Genomic DNA, 18,517 nt, shown 5'->3' with positions numbered 1-18,517 from the left:
AGGAGTGGGAGGTGTTTGTCAAACAGGTGGCGGGCAGGGAGCCCCCCCCCCCAGCCCCCACCTCCACAGTAATATCAGCTTACTCAATGTTCCCAGCAGCCCTTCTGCGGAGGGCCCTTAATTAGCAGCAAAAGGCATCCACTGTTTGGTCACCTAGGTTACGCTGTATGTGGGTGCAGTGTCCCCCCCCTCCCCAGAAGCAGTCACTGCCTCTGGCCTCGTTTGTCTGTGTGTGTTTTTAGGCTGGTAATCGGCTAAAAGCAGCTGCATCCACTCATTGTGGTTTATCCCTGCACAAACACACAATGTCAGTGATAAAAATATACTGCTGTTGCATGAATTATTGGACACATTAAGAATTCAGTTGAACGAACAGACCTAGTGAAAGGGAGACTGATGAAGCCAGCCCCCTCTTTGCCCAGCCATCACTGGCGCTAGTCCTGGTGCTAATAGGACCAGTGGTTCTGGGTACCGGGCCAGTGGGCCGTGGCCCTCCTCTCTGTCAGCGTTGCTCTCTGTTGAGGAAGGTGGCTATAGGTCACTTCATCTGTAAATGTGGGCTCGGCCCCGTGGCCTGCCCCCCCTTCAGCCATCGGTTTGGGCCGACTGGCCATCTTTTGAACGGACCGCATCGGTGATCGCTTTTCTCCCTGCCTGCGTCCTCCTTTTTCAGCCGCCTGCCCGTAAGTGACCTGGGTGAGTTTGTCTCCTGTCCAGCGGGGGGGGGGTTGTGGGGGGTCACTGAGTGCCAGGGGGAATTCTCCCATGCGTAAGGGCAGTGGGGTCAGTCCCGGCATCGCGCTCCTATCACAAGCGTGCCGGTCATCCTGCTCTCAGTGAGCCTGTATTTATATATAGCAGTAGCCTTTGCGGAGTGGACAGACCGCTTCCCGGCTGTTCTGTCTCTCGGTCACATGCCTGCCAAGCCTCAGACCGCCCCAGGAGGCCGTGGTCCATTTAAGAGGGAGGATCTACCCAGCGAGGATCTGAGGTCTATATATTTTTTTGCCCCTGCAGATATGCGTGTGGCTAATAAAAAGCAGCTCTCAGCTGGGCGTCACTGTTCGGCTTCCTGTGTGAGGTAGGAAACTGGCAGCTGGGCGCTGAGTCACGTGGCGTTGGGCGAATGGGACGCACCGCTCCCAGCTGGAGGTCGCGGGGTTGGCATGGAGGGGAAACCCTGCCCCCTGTGTCCATGGCTGTCGGAGCGTGAGATGACCACTTTAGACACTCGCGGAGCAGGAATGGCTACCCTTGCCGGGTTTTGGAGGACATTGCAGGAGCTCCAGGTGGAGGGCGGCACATATAGCTCCAGATTGTGGACGTTACACTCATGAAACTTTTAAGCGTGTGTCTTGGGACACTAATCAGGGAAACCGAAACTGCCTTCTGGAGCAGCATCCGAAGGCGTTCGGTGTTAATTATTCATGCTGTGTTGAGGCTTGGGTGACTTCTCAGTAACTCGTCTGTGCTTAATCATGTCATCCTAGTAGGTCATTGGAATTAATGATGGAAGGCCTGTAGCCTTTTGCTGAGCTACTCCATGTATGCTGTCTGTTACGCCCTCAGGATAGTTAAGTACATCTGGCCCGTGAATGGCTGTTATTTCCACAGCTGTTCATGAACTCTAATCAAGAAATAGGGCGGGGCATTCGGTGTTCCAGGCACTTACGCACGATGCCGCGGGCAGCTCTGTGGATAATTGCGACAGGTATTCTGTGACTCCAGCGATGTGGTAGGGAAGGACTCCAGTAAGCAAAACAGACAGTGGGTTGCCACTTAAGAGCCTGATCTGACCCAGTGAGGTTCTTCCTACATGTACACTGTGCCTCTTACCATAGCGCCTTGGAACATGTTAATGTGATTATGAGATGGCCGGTGACATAATGTTTGTCTTTTGGCAGAGTTTGTATTTTTTTTTTTTTAATCTAGCGTTGGCGTTTTCCCTACCTTTATCTCATTTTCTTGCCTCTCGACAATCATAAAATAAATGATGCGTTTTCTTTCACTGAGATTATTCATAATATGTAAAGGATGATGTCTCAGAAACAAGCATGACTTGAATTATAGCATGAATGTAGGCAGTGCTTTAGAGAGCAGCCGCAAAATCGCTGCCTGGAAATGGCATTTCCTTCGCTGTACTTTTTTATAGATCATATGTGTCATGGGATCGGAATTACACCACAGAGCACACCTTGTGTATCAGAGAGTGTTATCTTGCACCTATCACAACTTCAGGGCTGATAGGTTGTGTAGAATATAGAACAGAGCTTGGTCTTTCTTTGTTTCCTCTCTGTGCTGCGCTTTCGGTTTATTAGACGCTGCGATGTGTTCAGCTTTCATTGGACGCCTGTCTCTATATGTTAACATCATTCGGCCAAATTGCTCCCCGACAGTCTGTATGACGGCGGGTCCTGCGCTTTAGAAACTTTGCACGGCAGCATGAGAAGTTGGAGTCGCCGCTTTCTGCTGCCTTGAAGGCATTCATTAAAATTTCACTGCATAGATCACCACGAGTCTGTGGTTGTGTATCCCTCCTCGACCCCCGCAAATGGGCACAAAAAGGACATTACACTGAGCTTTACGATGGGCCGCTTCTCCGGCTTTGAATATCATTTCGCTTTTGCCTTTCATAATTTGGATGGTACAGTGTGGCATTAATGACGACTCCTTTGTTCTCCTGTCCAGGTGGATCTTTGTTAGCTTCTGACAAGTCAGCGTTTTTCCCTGAGGGCCCTAGAAGTCCAGCTTCATCCACTGGTTTGTCACCATCGCGCAGTGAAGCCTCGGGCCCCTCGCCTCGCTCTCAAAGGCTATCAAGGTCACTGCTAGGTCCCAGGCAGCCTGAAGCTGCTGGGAAGCATGGCGACGTTATTGCTGACTTCACCCCAAGTGGAATAGGGGTAGTAGGTCCTGGTCCTGTCACTCGTGACCCTTGGTCCTCCTTTGACACATCTAGAAATGCAGAAGACTATCTAAAACGTTTATCCCCAAAGAAACAGAACCACACTTCAGGACAAGTCAGTCAAGGAAGTCCTCAGGACTCCGCTGGCCCTGTCCCGCTGCCCTTTGGTAGTCCGGCCGGCCCTGACAGTGCCCCAGACAGTTCTCCATCCATCCCCGGTTTTCCCACAGAAGTTGGAGACGCTGGTCTTCCCAGAGAGCTTTCTAGTAGTCTGCATATCATTAAAGACCCTCTCGACGTCAGCGCAGCCCAGGGTATCCACCAACTCCTGCAGCCTCCTGGGAATCTGGAGCCAAGCTACGTGCCTTTCATCAGACCTCACACCATGCCGGACAGGCCCGAGGGGACACTGGTTCTTCCATCGGAGGACATCTTACCAACCAGCACCATGGAAGACTACTGGGGATCAGGTGACTACTTGGAAACAGTTTCCTTCCTAGGCTCTGAGGATGACTTTGCAATGGTCACCAGTCTGCCCACTGACATACAGGACATGGAAGACTTCAACACTGAGGTCTACGACACCTCCTTCCCTACCAGGGTGGTGCCATCGCTGTCCTCTCTACACGCCTTTAGTTCTGCCAGTTTCACCCCAGCTTATACCACTGGTTTGCACACTGAGCCTGCGCCAGTCCACCCCTCACATGGTCAGCCTACACCTTCACAAAACAATTTATCTGACGATGGCCTGGACTTGGACTGGGCTGAAATTTTCACAATCGAACCCACAGAAATTCTTCTCCCAGATATGAACAGTCTGGAGTATTACACCACTTTGCTAGCCAAGGAGAATAGTTCATTGGGACACAAAAACAACCTGAGCTCTAAGCACATTCCTCGTGAGTCCATCAGAACGACACACCTTGCACCCACCAGTACCATTTTAACAGCCCCCAGAAGCATTCAGATGGTTTCACCCGATAACAGCTCCTGGTCCGAGGAATCCTCTGCGGACATGTCGTCTGGTTTGGGACCTGCCAGTGCATCGTCCTCTGATTCTACAAACCTTGTTAGTCCAGAGCTGGTAAATGCGTCGCAGCCTTTGCTGGAGTCTTCAATGATGACCCCCCCCATGACACTGTCCATCGCGCTGCAGGGAGACTCCATCGCTTCCAGCGCTCATGCCACTGTGGCCCCCACCTCCATCAACAGCTCAGCATTAGCTCCTCCCCAGCCCACTGCTACCCAGCTTCCAAGTGGAGATATCTTTCTCTCAACCTCAGAAGTTCTGCTGGTCGTCCCCTCTGCCTCTGAAGAGCAGATGCTGTCAGTTATTACCACTCTAGAAATAACCCCATCCATCCCATCCCCGACTGGCGTGCCCTCCACCGGGGATCCCATAACTGATGAGGGTAGCGCCAAGGAAGCCGTAACGATAATGTCCGAGGCCCCCCTCACAGCTGGGGCCAACTCCAGCCTGATAGGAGTCACTGATGGCCACTTGACGACTATCAGCAGCGCGGCTTCTCGCTCCACCACCACCACCACCACCGCTGCCCCCACCACCACCTCCAGCCTCACACCAGGTAATACCACCCCAAGGCCAGCCACTCCAAGGGGGCCCTTGATGACGACAGCCTCCCGGACCCCTCAGTCCACCACGTCTCGACAGTATCTCTGCAACATCACAAAACCGGACATGTATTTGGTCCGAGTTGGTAAGACATTCCTTTTCATTTTTCACATTATTTAGCCTTTATTTATCACTTTATTAGTGTTCTGCTAAAAAGAAAAATTGAAAAACTTCTCTAATAAGGTAATAGGATGTCAGTATTTTTTAAAATGTTTTATTTGTGTGCTACTCATTACTTACACATTCGTAGGAGGACCAGGTCAGTGTGCGTGGGGTTAGTGTCCCTGAAAGGCCTGAGCTGGTTTTACATGCTCTCCGCAGTGTCATATGGCTTGGTGTAACACTGCTATGAATCCTGCAGGTCTGCCCACTGGATCTACCATCGCATACGCCAAGTCCCATATCCGCGAGATCCTGAAGAGCGAATTCAACCGCTCTGTTGAGCTGCAGGTACGGTATAGCAACACGTTTCCCCCGTTAAAATAAAATGACATTTTTGCTGAAGGCTCTGATGAGAGGTTGGAAATGTGGCACAAGCATCATGTGACACTGTCATGTGACCTTGTTGAAGGCGGTGCTTCTCTAATACCAAGCACACTTACAGTATAGAGTACCGAACAGTGATTATGAGCATAATGTCTCATTAGGGTTAGCATCATCACTGGCTTCTGAATAATGGGGAGGCCTTTGGCTTTGTGTACATGCCGTCACCATCTGTTCATCTGAGGACACCAAGAGGCTGCCTGTGCTCAGTGTTCAGAAAGCCTCGACATGGGGCTGGGCTTGGGGCGTCCTGGGTGGAGCTCGGAGTATTTACAGCCTCCTGGATTCGGGAAATTAACATTTTTTGGATGGGTGACTAATATCCCTGCTGGGTCTGGGTTATTTTCAAATGTCACGCACCTGAATCGCCTCCTACTGAACGTGTGATTGCTGGGCGCCTGTCTGTGCCAACATGATGTCATTGTTTAGGGGTTGTAGTTCATAGCAGAATGTTCTGGAGGTTTTTAAATATTTCCAGTGCGACCCCGGCCTGCTTGAATCGGCTGGCCCCTTGTCGGCTTGCCATTTAATCAGATGATCAGGGAGGGTGACCAGCTCCCTGTCTCATGCAATCCATACTGACCTTGTTCCTATGACCTCCAGACCCTGTGATGTTCCCTGTGAGCCTCATAAACAAAGCCCTCAAGACTGCTTAAGAGAAGGGGGGTTTCTCAGTATGCCTACTTGATTGCACTTGTGTTCTTGTGTGCCTGTTTTACGTCATCCTCTATTCTCAAAGACCAGTTCCAATACTAAGAACAAAAGTATGGAGGATGGTAAAAATCCCTGAATGTCATTCTTGCTTCGCCCCAAATATCAAGGAGGCATCAGTTGCATTCTCACCCAATGAGACCAATCCCATGACTCATCACACTCCAAGTGTGTTCTTGGAAGGCAAGTTAGCAAGACCGGTCTTTCCAAGACCACAAGTATGATCTTTGCATTTTTGGTACTGAGAAACACCCAAAATCTTCTGTGGGAAGTTCACGTCACGTGGGGTTGTGCTCTTTCTCCAAGGTGGTGAAGGCCCCGCCAGACTTTGTCTTCCGTACGGTGTCCGGTCCGGTGGTGTACACCGCAGTGGCGGTCATCAACGCACTCCGCCGCATGGCCCACAGCTCTGCTGCGATCCTCACAGTGTCACCGGTCTATAACGTCCCCGACTCCTACTTCCAGGTGCACTCAGGTAGGTGTGCTGTGCTGAACCTTGGGGAGCCGGGCTACATGAGCACATGGCATGTGGTCCTTCAGTAGAAGAAGAATGTTGTCACTTCTCTTCATCGGCTCTCTGTCTCTGAAGGTCTTTTGCTGGACCATATTGCTGTAATCTGAGGCACATTGAACATGTTGCTGTAATCTGCATTGCGGTCCATTGACTGTGATGCTGCGATCTGTGTTGAGGTCCATTGACTACACTGCTGTAATCTGTGTTGAGGCACATTGACCTAGATGCTGTAATCTGTGTTGAGGCACATTGACCTAGATGCTGCAATCTGTGTTGAGGTCCATTGACTACACTGCTGTAATCTGTGTTGAGGCACATTGACCTAGATGTTGTAAGATGTGTTGAGGCACATTGACCTTGATGCTGTAATCTGTGTTGAGGCACATTGACATTCTCAGGAGTTGGTCATAAATGTTAGAAAATCATTGAAATATAAAAAAAATATTTTTGATATTTAAAAAAAGTCAAAAAATGATTAAATTATAAACACGTAAGTTTGTGTCCTTTTTCAGTTGTTTTCCGGTCACAAAGGCATTAAAATAAATATAAATATGTATCATATTTAAACATGGATGCCACTCCTTGTTTGCTGTTGCACTTCTTCTGTTTACAAGCACCCACTGCTCACAGCATGCTGACAAGGGTCCAATGATTGATGTCCGTCACAATCCTTTATTCAAAAAACAGAAAAAAAACAAACCCATATACTTGGCGCCAGTGACATCCTTGTTTACTAATGGATTTCAACAGGTGAACTTCATATACGTGCGATTCACAGCTTTCGCTGAAAGCTTGTTGTTTGAGTAACAGACGAAGGGATATTGATCATTGGACCCTTACGGAGGTTTGGACAGGCTTTGAGCAGTGTGTGCTTTGTTATTCATGGAGCTGGGGGTTAAGCTCAAGGACCCGCAGACATGCTGAGGCTGGGTTCGAACCTGCGACCTTCTGATTACAAGGACACAGGCTTAGCCCACTGAGTCACACGCATTTCTCGGCAGCCCTAATATATCGCAAGATTACCGTATATTTTGCTTGGTAACAACATGTTAGTTTAACTGGCATAATTGTAATAATTATTACCGTGCTAAATCAGGATATTATCGTGAGAAGCCACAGCGGACGACTTGGTGGCACCTCCAGTCTGTAACTGGAACTGAGAAGGACGGCTGTGGAGGCTCTGAGGGCAGAGTTCTAGAGGTTTATCCTCCAATCAGCTAGGAACCACCCGGACTCACTGAGATTGAGTGGTGAATCAGCTGGAGGTAGGGAAGGCTGCAGGGATCTGTGGTATTAGGGGTGAACTTCCCCAGGCTGGTGGTAAGGCTGTCCTCCTGGTATTGCAGGCAATCTCTGCTTCCATCTGGGAGACGTCATCCCAACTGACTGGAAAATGGGACTTGTCTGGGATTGTGAGTGTCCTGGATAAAAACTAAAATCCAAGCCGTTAATGACGTCTTCGGCACAGTCATCTGCATTGTGTCTGATTGCGGGGAGAATGTCGAGATTCACTTACCTCGGCAGCCACATTCCTGTATCTGGTGACTATTCCTCTGAAATCAGCAAATGGATTGGGAGAGCATGAGGGGCCAGGAGGTCGCCGGAAAGGGGTGTGTGGCATTCCTCATATCGTTGCAAGAGGATGATGGTCTTTTGAGTTATGGTGCTCCATGTCTTGCTGTATGGCTGTGAGACATGGACACTATCCAGCGAGCGGAGACGAAGACTGGACTCCTTCAGTACTGTGTCTTTTCGGAGAATCCTGGGGTACCGCTGGTTTGACTTTGTGTCGAATGAGCGGTGGCTAGAGGAGTCCCGAATGGGGTACATTACCTGCATTGTGAGGGAGTGTCAGTTACGGTACTACGGCCATGTGGCGTGGCTCCCTGAGGGTGATCCGGCGCACAGGATCCTCCTTGCTGAGGACTCAAACGGATGGACCAGGCCAAGGGGACGCCCAGGTAACACCTGGCTGTGGCAGATGGATGGCATTTCCGGAGAGGGACTTCTGCACTGAAGTGTAAAAGAAGAAAAAAAATTAAGAAAACATAAACATAGTGACTGTGGAGGGTGTTTGCCGTCCCTGTGGTTGTCTTGTCCATATCCTGGTATTGCAGTATTGCACATTACCTGTGTTGCTGTAATCTGTGATGAGACACATTAGCATGTTGCTGTAATATGTGCTGTGGTACATTAGCTTTGTTGCTGTAATCTGTGTTGAGGCACATTAGCTATGTTGCTGTAATCTGTGTTGAGGCACATTAGCTATGTTGCTGTAATCTGTGTGTTGCAGTACATTAGCTATGTTGCTGTAATCTGTGTTGAGGCACATCAGCTATGTTGCTATAATCTGTGTTGAGGTACATTAGCTATGTTGCTGTAATCTGTGTTGAGGCACATTAGCTATGTTGCTGTAATCTGTGTTGTGGTACATTAGCTGTGTTGCTGTTATCTGTGTGTTGCAGTACATTAGCTATGTTGCTGTAATCTGTGTTGAGGTACATCAGCTATGTTGCTATAATCTGTGTTGAGGTACATTAGCTATTTTGCTGTAATCTGCGTGTTGAGACACATTAACTATGTTGCTGTAATCTGTGTTGAGGCACATTAGCATGTTGCTGTTATCTGTGTGTTGAGGCACATTAGCTATGTTGCTGTAATCTGTGTGTTGCAGTACATTAGCTATGTTGCTATAATCTGTGTTGAGGCACATTAGCTATGTTGCTGTAATCTGTGTTGAGGCACATTAACATGCTGCTGTAATCTTTGTGTTGAGACACATTAACTGTGTTGCTGTAATCTGTGTTGTGGTACATTAGCTATGTTGCTGTTATCTGTGTGTTGCGGTACATTAGCTATGTTGCTGTAATCTGTGTGTTGCAGTACATTAGCTATGTTGCTGTAATCTGTGTTGAGGCACATCAGCTATGTTGCTATAATCTGTGTTGAGGTACATTAGCTATGTTGCTGTAATCTGTGTTGAGGCACATTAGCTATGTTGCTGTAATCTGTGTTGTGGTACATTAGCTATGTTGCTGTTATCTGTGTGTTGCGGTACATTAGCTATGTTGCTGTAATCCATGTTGAGGCACATTAGCATGTTGCTGTTATCTGTGTGTTGAGACACATTAACTATGTTGCTGTAATCTGTGTTGAGGCACATTAGCATGTTGCTGTAATCTGTGTTGAGGCACATTAGCATGTTGCTGTTATCTGTGTGTTGAGGCACATTAGCTATGTTGCTGTAATCTGTGTGTTGCAGTACATTAGCTATGTTGCTATAATCTGTGTTGAGGCACATTAGCTATGTTGCTGTAATCTGTGTTGAGGCACATTAACATGCTGCTGTAATCTTTGTGTTGAGACACATTAACTGTGTTGCTGTAATCTGTGTTGAGGCACATTAGCTATGTTGCTGTAATCTGTGTTGAGGCACATTAGCTGTGTTGCTGTGATCTGTGTTGAAGCACATTAGCTATGTTGCTGTAATCTGTGTTGAGGTACATTAGCTATGTTGCTGTAATCTGTGTTGAGGTACATTAGCTATGTTGCTGTAATCTGTGTTGAGGCACATTAACATGCTGCTGTAATCTTTGTGTTGAGGCATATTAACTATGTTGCTGTAATCTGTGTTGAGGCACATTAGCATGTTGCTGTTATCTGTGTGTTGAGGCACATTAGCTATGTTGCTGTAATCTGTGTGTTGCAGTACATTAGCTATGTTGCTGTAATCTGTGTTGAGGCACATTAGCATGTTGCTGTTATCTGTGTGTTGAGGCACATTAGCATGTTGCTGTTATCTGTGTGTTGAGGCACATTAGCTATGTTGCTGTAATCTGTGTGTTGCAGTACATTAGCTATGTTGCTGTAATCTTTGCGTTGAGGCATATTAGCATGTTGCTGTAATCTTTGTGTTGAGGCATATTAGCATGCTGCTGTAATATTTGTATTGAGACACATTAACTATGTTGCTGTAATCTGTGTTGAGGCATTTTAGCATGCTGCTGTAATCTTTGTATTGAGACATATTAACTATGTTGCTGTAATCTCTGTTGAGGCACATTAGCTATGTTGTTGTAATCTGTGTTGAGGCACATTAACAATGTTGCTGTTATCTGTGTTGAAGCATATTAGCATGCTGCTGCAATCTGTGTTGAGGTATATTAGCATGTTGCTGCAATCTGTGTTGAGGTACATTAGCTGTGTTGCTGTGATCTGTGTTGAAGCACATTAGCTATGTTGCTGTAATCTGTGTTGAGGTACATTAGCTATGTTGCTGTAATCTGTGTTGTGGTACATTAGCTATGTTGCTGTTATCTGTGTTGTGGTACATTAGCTATGTTGCCGTAATCTGTGTTGAGGCACATTAGCTATGTTGCTGTAATCTGTGTTGAGGTACATTAGCTATGTTGCTGTAATCTGTGTGTTGCAGTACATTAGCTATGTTGCTGTAATCTGTGTTAAGGCACATTAACATGCTGCTGTAATCTTTGTGTTGAGACACATTAACTATGTTGCTGTAATCTGTGTTGAGGCACATTAGCATGTTACTGTAATCTGTGTGTTGCAGTACATTAGCTATGTTGCTGTAATCTCTATGTTGAGGTACATTAGCTATGTTGTTGTAATCTGTGTTGAGGCACATTAGCTATGTTGCTGTAATCTGTGTTGTGGTACATTAGCTGTGTTGCTGTTATCTGTGTGTTGCAGTACATTAGCTATGTTGCTGTAATCTGTGTTGAGGTACATCAGCTATGTTGCTATAATCTGTGTTGAGGTACATTAGCTATTTTGCTGTAATCTGCGTGTTGAGACACATTAACTATGTTGCTGTAATCTGTGTTGAGGCACATTAGCATGTTGCTGTTATCTGTGTGTTGAGGCACATTAGCTATGTTGCTGTAATCTGTGTGTTGCAGTACATTAGCTATGTTGCTATAATCTGTGTTGAGGCACATTAGCTATGTTGCTGTAATCTGTGTTGAGGCACATTAACATGCTGCTGTAATCTTTGTGTTGAGACACATTAACTGTGTTGCTGTAATCTGTGTTGTGGTACATTAGCTATGTTGCTGTTATCTGTGTGTTGCGGTACATTAGCTATGTTGCTGTAATCCATGTTGAGGCACATTAGCTATGTTGCTGTAATCTGTGTTGAGGCACATTAGCATGTTGCTGTTATCTGTGTGTTGAGACACATTAACTATGTTGCTGTAATCTGTGTTGAGGCACATTAGCATGTTGCTGTAATCTGTGTTGAGGCACATTAGCATGTTGCTGTTATCTGTGTGTTGAGGCACATTAGCTATGTTGCTGTAATCTGTGTGTTGCAGTACATTAGCTATGTTGCTATAATCTGTGTTGAGGCACATTAGCTATGTTGCTGTAATCTGTGTTGAGGCACATTAACATGCTGCTGTAATCTTTGTGTTGAGACACATTAACTGTGTTGCTGTAATCTGTGTTGAGGCACATTAGCTATGTTGCTGTAATCTGTGTTGAGGCACATTAGCTGTGTTGCTGTGATCTGTGTTGAAGCACATTAGCTATGTTGCTGTAATCTGTGTTGAGGTACATTAGCTATGTTGCTGTAATCTGTGTTGAGGTACATTAGCTATGTTGCTGTAATCTGTGTTGAGCCACATTAACATGCTGCTGTAATCTTTGTGTTGAGGCATATTAACTATGTTGCTGTAATCTGTGTTGAGGCACATTAGCATGTTGCTGTTATCTGTGTGTTGAGGCACATTAGCTATGTTGCTGTAATCTGTGTGTTGCAGTACATTAGCTATGTTGCTGTAATCTGTGTTGAGGCACATTAGCATGTTGCTGTTATCTGTGTGTTGAGGCACATTAGCATGTTGCTGTTATCTGTGTGTTGAGGCACATTAGCTATGTTGCTGTAATCTGTGTGTTGCAGTACATTAGCTATGTTGCTGTAATCTTTGCGTTGAGGCATATTAGCATGTTGCTGTAATCTTTGTGTTGAGGCATATTAGCATGCTGCTGTAATATTTGTATTGAGACACATTAACTATGTTGCTGTAATCTGTGTTGAGGCATTTTAGCATGCTGCTGTAATCTTTGTATTGAGACATATTAACTATGTTGCTGTAATCTCTGTTGAGGCACATTAGCTATGTTGTTGTAATCTGTGTTGAGGCACATTAACAATGTTGCTGTTATCTGTGTTGAAGCATATTAGCATGCTGCTGCAATCTGTGTTGAGGTATATTAGCATGTTGCTGCAATCTGTGTTGAGGTACATTAGCTGTGTTGCTGTGATCTGTGTTGAAGCACATTAGCTATGTTGCTGTAATCTGTGTTGAGGTACATTAGCTATGTTGCTGTAATCTGTGTTGTGGTACATTAGCTATGTTGCTGTTATCTGTGTTGTGGTACATTAGCTATGTTGCCGTAATCTGTGTTGAGGCACATTAGCTATGTTGCTGTAATCTGTGTTGAGGTACATTAGCTATGTTGCTGTAATCTGTGTGTTGCAGTACATTAGCTATGTTGCTGTAATCTGTGTTAAGGCACATTAACATGCTGCTGTAATCTTTGTGTTGAGACACATTAACTATGTTGCTGTAATCTGTGTTGAGGCACATTAGCATGTTTCTGTAATCTGTGTGTTGCAGTACATTAGCTATGTTGCTGTAATCTCTATGTTGAGGTACATTAGCTATGTTGTTGTAATCTGTGTTGAGGCACATTAACTATCTTGCTGTAATCTTTGTGTTGAGGTACATTAGCTATGTTGCTGTAATATGTGTTGAGGTACATTAGCTATGTTGCTGTAATCTTTGTGTTGAGGCATATTAGCATGTTGCTGTAATCTTTGTGTTGAGGCATATTAGCATGCTGCTGTAATATTTGTATTGAGACACATTAACTATGTTGCTGTAATCTGTGTTGAGGCATATTAGCATGCTGCTGTAATCTTTGTATTGAGACATATTAACTATGTTGCTCTAATCTGTGTTGAGGCATATTAGCATGCTGCTGTAATCTTTGTATTGAGACATATTAACTATGTTGCTGTAATCTGTGTTGAGGCACATTAGCAATGTTGCTGTAATCTGAGTTGAGGCACATTAACTATGTTGCTGTTATCTGTTTTGAAGCATATTAGCATGATGCTGCAATCTGTGTTGAGGTATATTAGCATGTTGCTGCAATCTGTGTTGAGGTACATTAGCTGTGTTGCTGTGATCTGTGTTGAAGTACATTAGCTATGTTGCTGTAATCTGTGTTGAGGCACATTAGCTATGTTGCTGTAATCTGTGTTGAAGTACATTAGCTATGTTGCTGTAATCTGTGTTGAAGTACATTAGCTATGTTGCTGTAATCTGTTTTGAGGTACATTAGCTATGTTGCTGTAATCTGTGTTGAAGTACATTAGCTATGTTGCTGTAATCTGTTTTGAGGTACATTAGCTATGTTGCTGTAATCTGTGTTGAAGTACATTAGCTATGTTGCTGTAATCTGTTTTGAGGTACATTAGCTATACCTCTGTAATCGTTGTTGAGGCACATTGACCTCCTTGTTGTAACCTGTCTTGAGGTACATTGACTTTATTGCTGCAATATGAGTAGAAGTACATTGACCATGTTCCTCCTCTTCATCGACTGCGGCCCTGCCTTTTCCTCTCATGGCGCCACACACCAACTGCACTCTTGTGTTTGTTTCTGCAGTGCTGCAGTTCGTGCCCAGTCATGTGGATGTGCGTATCTGCAGCTTCAGCGAGCGCGTTGAGCGAGGGCTCGCCATGGCCTACGCGGAAGCCCGCCGGCGCTCACTGGAGTCGACCAACTTCACCGTGGAGGTGAGAACCCTGGGGGCCCCCTTGCCCTTCTCTGATTGCCTGCTGGATAGAGCTGCCTACCACACTTCATTAATTGCTGGCCAATCAGGCTACAGTGCAAGTTGTACAAGCGCAATAGTGCTATTTTAAGGCTTCAGAGGTAAATGTGCTGTTCCAGGGCTACAGAATTACTGCTTGATCCGGTTTAATTTTCTCCCACCAATTTGCTGACTCGACTGCATGTGCCCGTTCACACAGTGGGTCCTCACTGTGCGCAACCTTGGTGGAGTCAGCTCATTTTGAGGGGGCAGGATTGCCCCGTAAATTACAGTGGCAGAGAGAGTGGAGATAAATCAAGCTTTTAACGCCTCCCGAACTTGAGGAGAAAGTCCTGCGTCAGGCAGCCGCGGACCTAGTCAGTTTGAAATGTATCCTTAGCGAAACGGCTATGTGATGTCGTTCACATCCACAGTAGGGTTTGGGAAATGTGCTTGGTTAAGGGTCTGCCAGCGGGAGACGCATTAACCATGGGCTTTGTCGCACAGATTGTGAACATCACCACAGACTCACCGAAGAGCATGCAAAAGGCGCCGGTGGATATCACGTTTGCCATACGTGATGCCAGGGGCTATGTGAGGGGGGCGGAGATCAGCAGCCACCTGCGGCTCCTCAGCATGGTGGAGTTCAGCTTCTACCTGAGCTTCCCAGTGTTACAGATCGCCGAGCGTAAGTCTGCAAGCCGTTCCTCTCTGTTATCCATTCATCTCAAGAGAGATACAAGCTAATGGTGTGTAGCTGGAGAAAGGTTTTTTAGAGGTAGTGAGCCGGTTGATTCTTGGCCCTTTTCTTCAACAGCTTTTCACTACCCGGAGCTGAACATGACCCACTTGCTGCGATCCTCCTGGGTGAAGTCAGGTAAGCTGAAGCGATCAAGCTTGGGTCTGAAGTGGTCACATTGTTCTCTGATTTTTGGTTGAAGGTTTTGATTACATTTCTGCTGCTCTGCCCAAAAGTTCTGCTGGGCGTCCTGGACCAACGGGTGAACGAGCGCACCTTCCAGGCCAAGATAGAACGGCGCCTGGCCCAGCTGCTGGGGGAAGTACTGGGGTCTGCCAGGCGCTGGAGAAGAGCCACCAGTGTCGGCAACAACAGCTTACAGGTGATTCACCCTGGCACACACACAGCCTGTTTGCAGTGCTAAATGCTTATATGGTAGGATGACAAGGCACTAATAAGATAAAACGCTAGTATACTAACAGGACAAAATACTACAATGCTAATATAATAAAACGCTATTACGCTAATATAATCAATATATAGCATGCTAATATGAAAAAATGCTAGTATGCTAATATGATCAAATGACAGAATGCTAATTTGATAAAACGCTAGTACCTTAATATGATTAAATGGTAGTATGCTAATATGATAGAATCTTACTACCTTAGGATGATCAAATGGTAGCATGCTAATTTGATAAAATGCTAGCATGCTAATGTAATAAAATGGTTGCATGCTAACATGGAGTGTTGTTAGCCTAATTTAGCATAACTGCTAATATAAGGCTGCAGTTTAAAGACCCGGATAAACATAATCCTCTCAGCCTTCCTGCCCAGGGAAGCTGTAAATGAACACATTCATAAACGTCTCAAAAGCCTTTCACTGCTTTGAGATTCAGGTCCCGATTGGGTCTCTGAGTGACCCCATCCCCCCCCCCCCCCGGCACCTGTTCTCCCCTTGACATCATCTGGGCATCTCCATAGCAACCGGAGGCCATTCATCTCGGTCACCAAGCCACTCAGTAAACCGGCTCTCGTTTTTCCCGCTTTGCAATCCATTATTAATAGCTGTCCGCTAGATTGAGGATTTTAAAAATAAATAAATAAATATATATGTTGCAGTATCTTGCTCTAGATGTAGAAAGGTTGGATTTTATCGGTGCCCACGGTGGCCCATGGGGTCAGGCGGCCCTCCTCCCTCAGCTGAAGCTGCCACGGTGATAAACATCACTGTGTCCGGACCACGGTCATGCCGCCAGTGACCAGCCCCGCTCTCCCTCTCATCTTACGATGAATTATTCAGCACACACTGAGCATCCTACACAAAGGAAGTCGCGAGCGATACTTCTTTCCTTTATTGTGGCTGCATTCGTAATGAATGTAATCCTGCTTGCAGTTAATGAGTCCTCATGATCACAGCAGGACGCTGTTAACTATGCGTGTCACGGTCATGGTGCACGTGTGTGTGAACGTAATCGGCGATTACGGCGCATGTGAGCAGCTCCTGATGGGTGTGTGCGCTGCCCAGATGTGCTGGGGGTAGTCCACAGCTGGAGTTACTGTCCCCCCCCCCCTCTCCCAGATTGTGCGGGCGTCCCGGCTGGAGGGCCAGGACAACCCTTTGGAGGTGGTGTACTTCGTGGAGGGTCCTGGCGGGGAGAGGGTCCCTGCCGGCACCAGCTGCAGCCTGCTGAACCGGCTGGATGTGCAGCGGGCCGCCATCGTGCTGGGCTACCGTGTGCAGGCTCCACTAGCCAGGCGTGAGTTTCGGCGAGGGGGGGTCCCTGTTTTTTTTCCCTGAATAACATCACATTTGCATAAATTTATTTACATTTTATTTAAACACCTACTTTTAGTATTTTTTTCAATTTACATGGTTTGTGTTTTTATTCTTTAAACTTTTAATATTTATTTTTATATTCTACTTCCATTTCCATTTTCCAAACCGCTTATCCTACTGGGTCACGGGGGGTCCGGAGCCCATCCTGGAATCAATGGGCATGAGGCAGGGAACAACCCAGGATGGGGGGCCAGCCCATCGCAGGGCACACTCACACACCATTTACTCACGCATGCATTATATTCTACTTATTTATGTATATTTATGTTGTATTCGTTTTATTATTTTCTATATTTGTAACCTTTGTTCTTTCTTGCACCGACGAGGCTCCTCTCCGAATTTCGTACCATGTGCAATGACAATAAAGACATTCCTTTACATATTTTGTGGACACTTTTGTCAAATCAACATGGAAGTGAGGCAAATAGCGCAAATATATGGCTGTTGAACATAGGCTGAGCTCCCAGTGACGGCCCAGGCGTGAGTGCAGTCTGGCCGAGCTCCTAGTGACGGCCCAGGCGTGAGTGCAGTCAGGCCGAGCTCCCAGTGACGGCCCAGGCATGAGTGCAGTCAGGCCGAGCTCCCAGTGACGGCCCAAGCGTGAGTGCAGTCAGGCCGAGCTCCCAGTGACGGCCCAGGCGTGAGCGAGGCCAGGCCGAGCTCCCAGTGACGGCCCAGGCGTGAGTGCGGTCAGGCTGAGCTCCCAGTGACGGCCCAGGCGTGAGTGCGGTCAGGCCGAGCTCCCAGTGACGGCCCAGGCGTGAGTGCAGTCAGGCCGAGCTCCCAGTGACGGCCCAGGCGTGAATGCAGTCAGGCCGAGCTCCCAGTGACGGCCCAGGCGTGAGTGAGGCCAGGCCGAGCTCCCAGTGACGGCCCAGGCGTGAGTGCAGTCAGACTGAGCTCCCGGTGACGGCCCAGGCGTGAGTGCAGTCAGGCTGAGCTCCCAGTGACGGCCCAGGCGTGAGTGCAGTCAGACTGAGCTCCCGGTGACGGCCCAGGCGTGAGTGCAGTCAGGCCGAGCTCCCAGTGACGGCCCAGGCGTGAGTGCAGTCAGACTGAGCTCCCGGTGACGGCCCAGGCGTGAGTGCAGTCAGGCTGAGCTCCCAGTGACGGCCCAGGCGTGAGTGCAGTCAGACTGAGCTCCCGGTGACGGCCCAGGCGTGAGTGCAGTCAGGCCGAGCTCCCAGTGACGGCCCAGGCGTGAGTGCAGTCAGGCTGAGCTCCCAGTGACGGCCCAGGCGTGAGTGCAGTCTGGCCGAGCTCCCAGTGACGGCCCAGGCGTGAGTGCAGTCAGGCCGAGCTCCCAGTGACGGCCCAGGCGTGAGCGCGGCCAGGCCGAGCTCCCAGTGACGGCCCAGGCGTGAGTGACGTCAGGCCGAGCTCCCAGTGACGACCCAGGCGTGAGTGCAGTCAGGCCGAGCTTCCAGTGACGGCCCAGGCGTGAGTGCAGTCAGGCCGAGCTCCCAGTGACGGCCCAGGCGTGAGTGCAGTCAGGCCGAGCTCCCAGTGATGGCCCAGGCGTGAGTGAGGCCAGGCCGAGCTCCCAGTGACGGCCCAGGCGTGAGTGCAGTCAGGCCGAGCTCCCAGTGACGGCCCAGGCGTGAGTGAGGCCAGGCCGAGCTCCCAGTGACGATCCAGGCGTGAGTGCAGTCAGGCCGAGCTTCCAGTGACGGCCCAGGCGTGAGTGCAGTCAGGCCGAGCTTCCAGTGACGGCCCAGGCGTGAGTGCAGTCAGGCCGAGCTCCCAGTGACGGCCCAGGCGTGAGTGAGGCCAGGCCGAGCTCCC

The 18,517-nt window shown here is 47.8% G+C and overlaps 1 protein-coding gene across 1 annotated transcript in view; it reads left to right on the top strand.

The window, feature by feature from the left end:
* The window catches only part of si:dkeyp-27e10.3 (UPF0606 protein KIAA1549), a 56,695-nt gene that overhangs the window by 12,644 nt on the left and 25,534 nt on the right, over positions 1–18,517 (top strand). The window contains exons 2-9 of the mRNA XM_049013260.1: positions 2,689–4,623; positions 4,900–4,988; positions 6,099–6,267; positions 14,004–14,134; positions 14,659–14,839; positions 14,969–15,028; positions 15,127–15,272; positions 16,475–16,652. Coding sequence (XP_048869217.1) covers positions 2,689–4,623; positions 4,900–4,988; positions 6,099–6,267; positions 14,004–14,134; positions 14,659–14,839; positions 14,969–15,028; positions 15,127–15,272; positions 16,475–16,652 — 2,889 coding nt within the window. The remainder of the gene's footprint in view (positions 1–2,688; positions 4,624–4,899; positions 4,989–6,098; positions 6,268–14,003; positions 14,135–14,658; positions 14,840–14,968; positions 15,029–15,126; positions 15,273–16,474; positions 16,653–18,517) is intronic.

This window comes from Brienomyrus brachyistius, chromosome 1, assembly GCF_023856365.1.
Source record: "Brienomyrus brachyistius isolate T26 chromosome 1, BBRACH_0.4, whole genome shotgun sequence".
NCBI lineage: Eukaryota > Metazoa > Chordata > Actinopteri > Osteoglossiformes > Mormyridae > Brienomyrus > Brienomyrus brachyistius.
The sequence above is the reverse complement of the archived record's forward strand: the minus strand, read 5'-3'. Positions and strand labels throughout refer to the sequence as shown.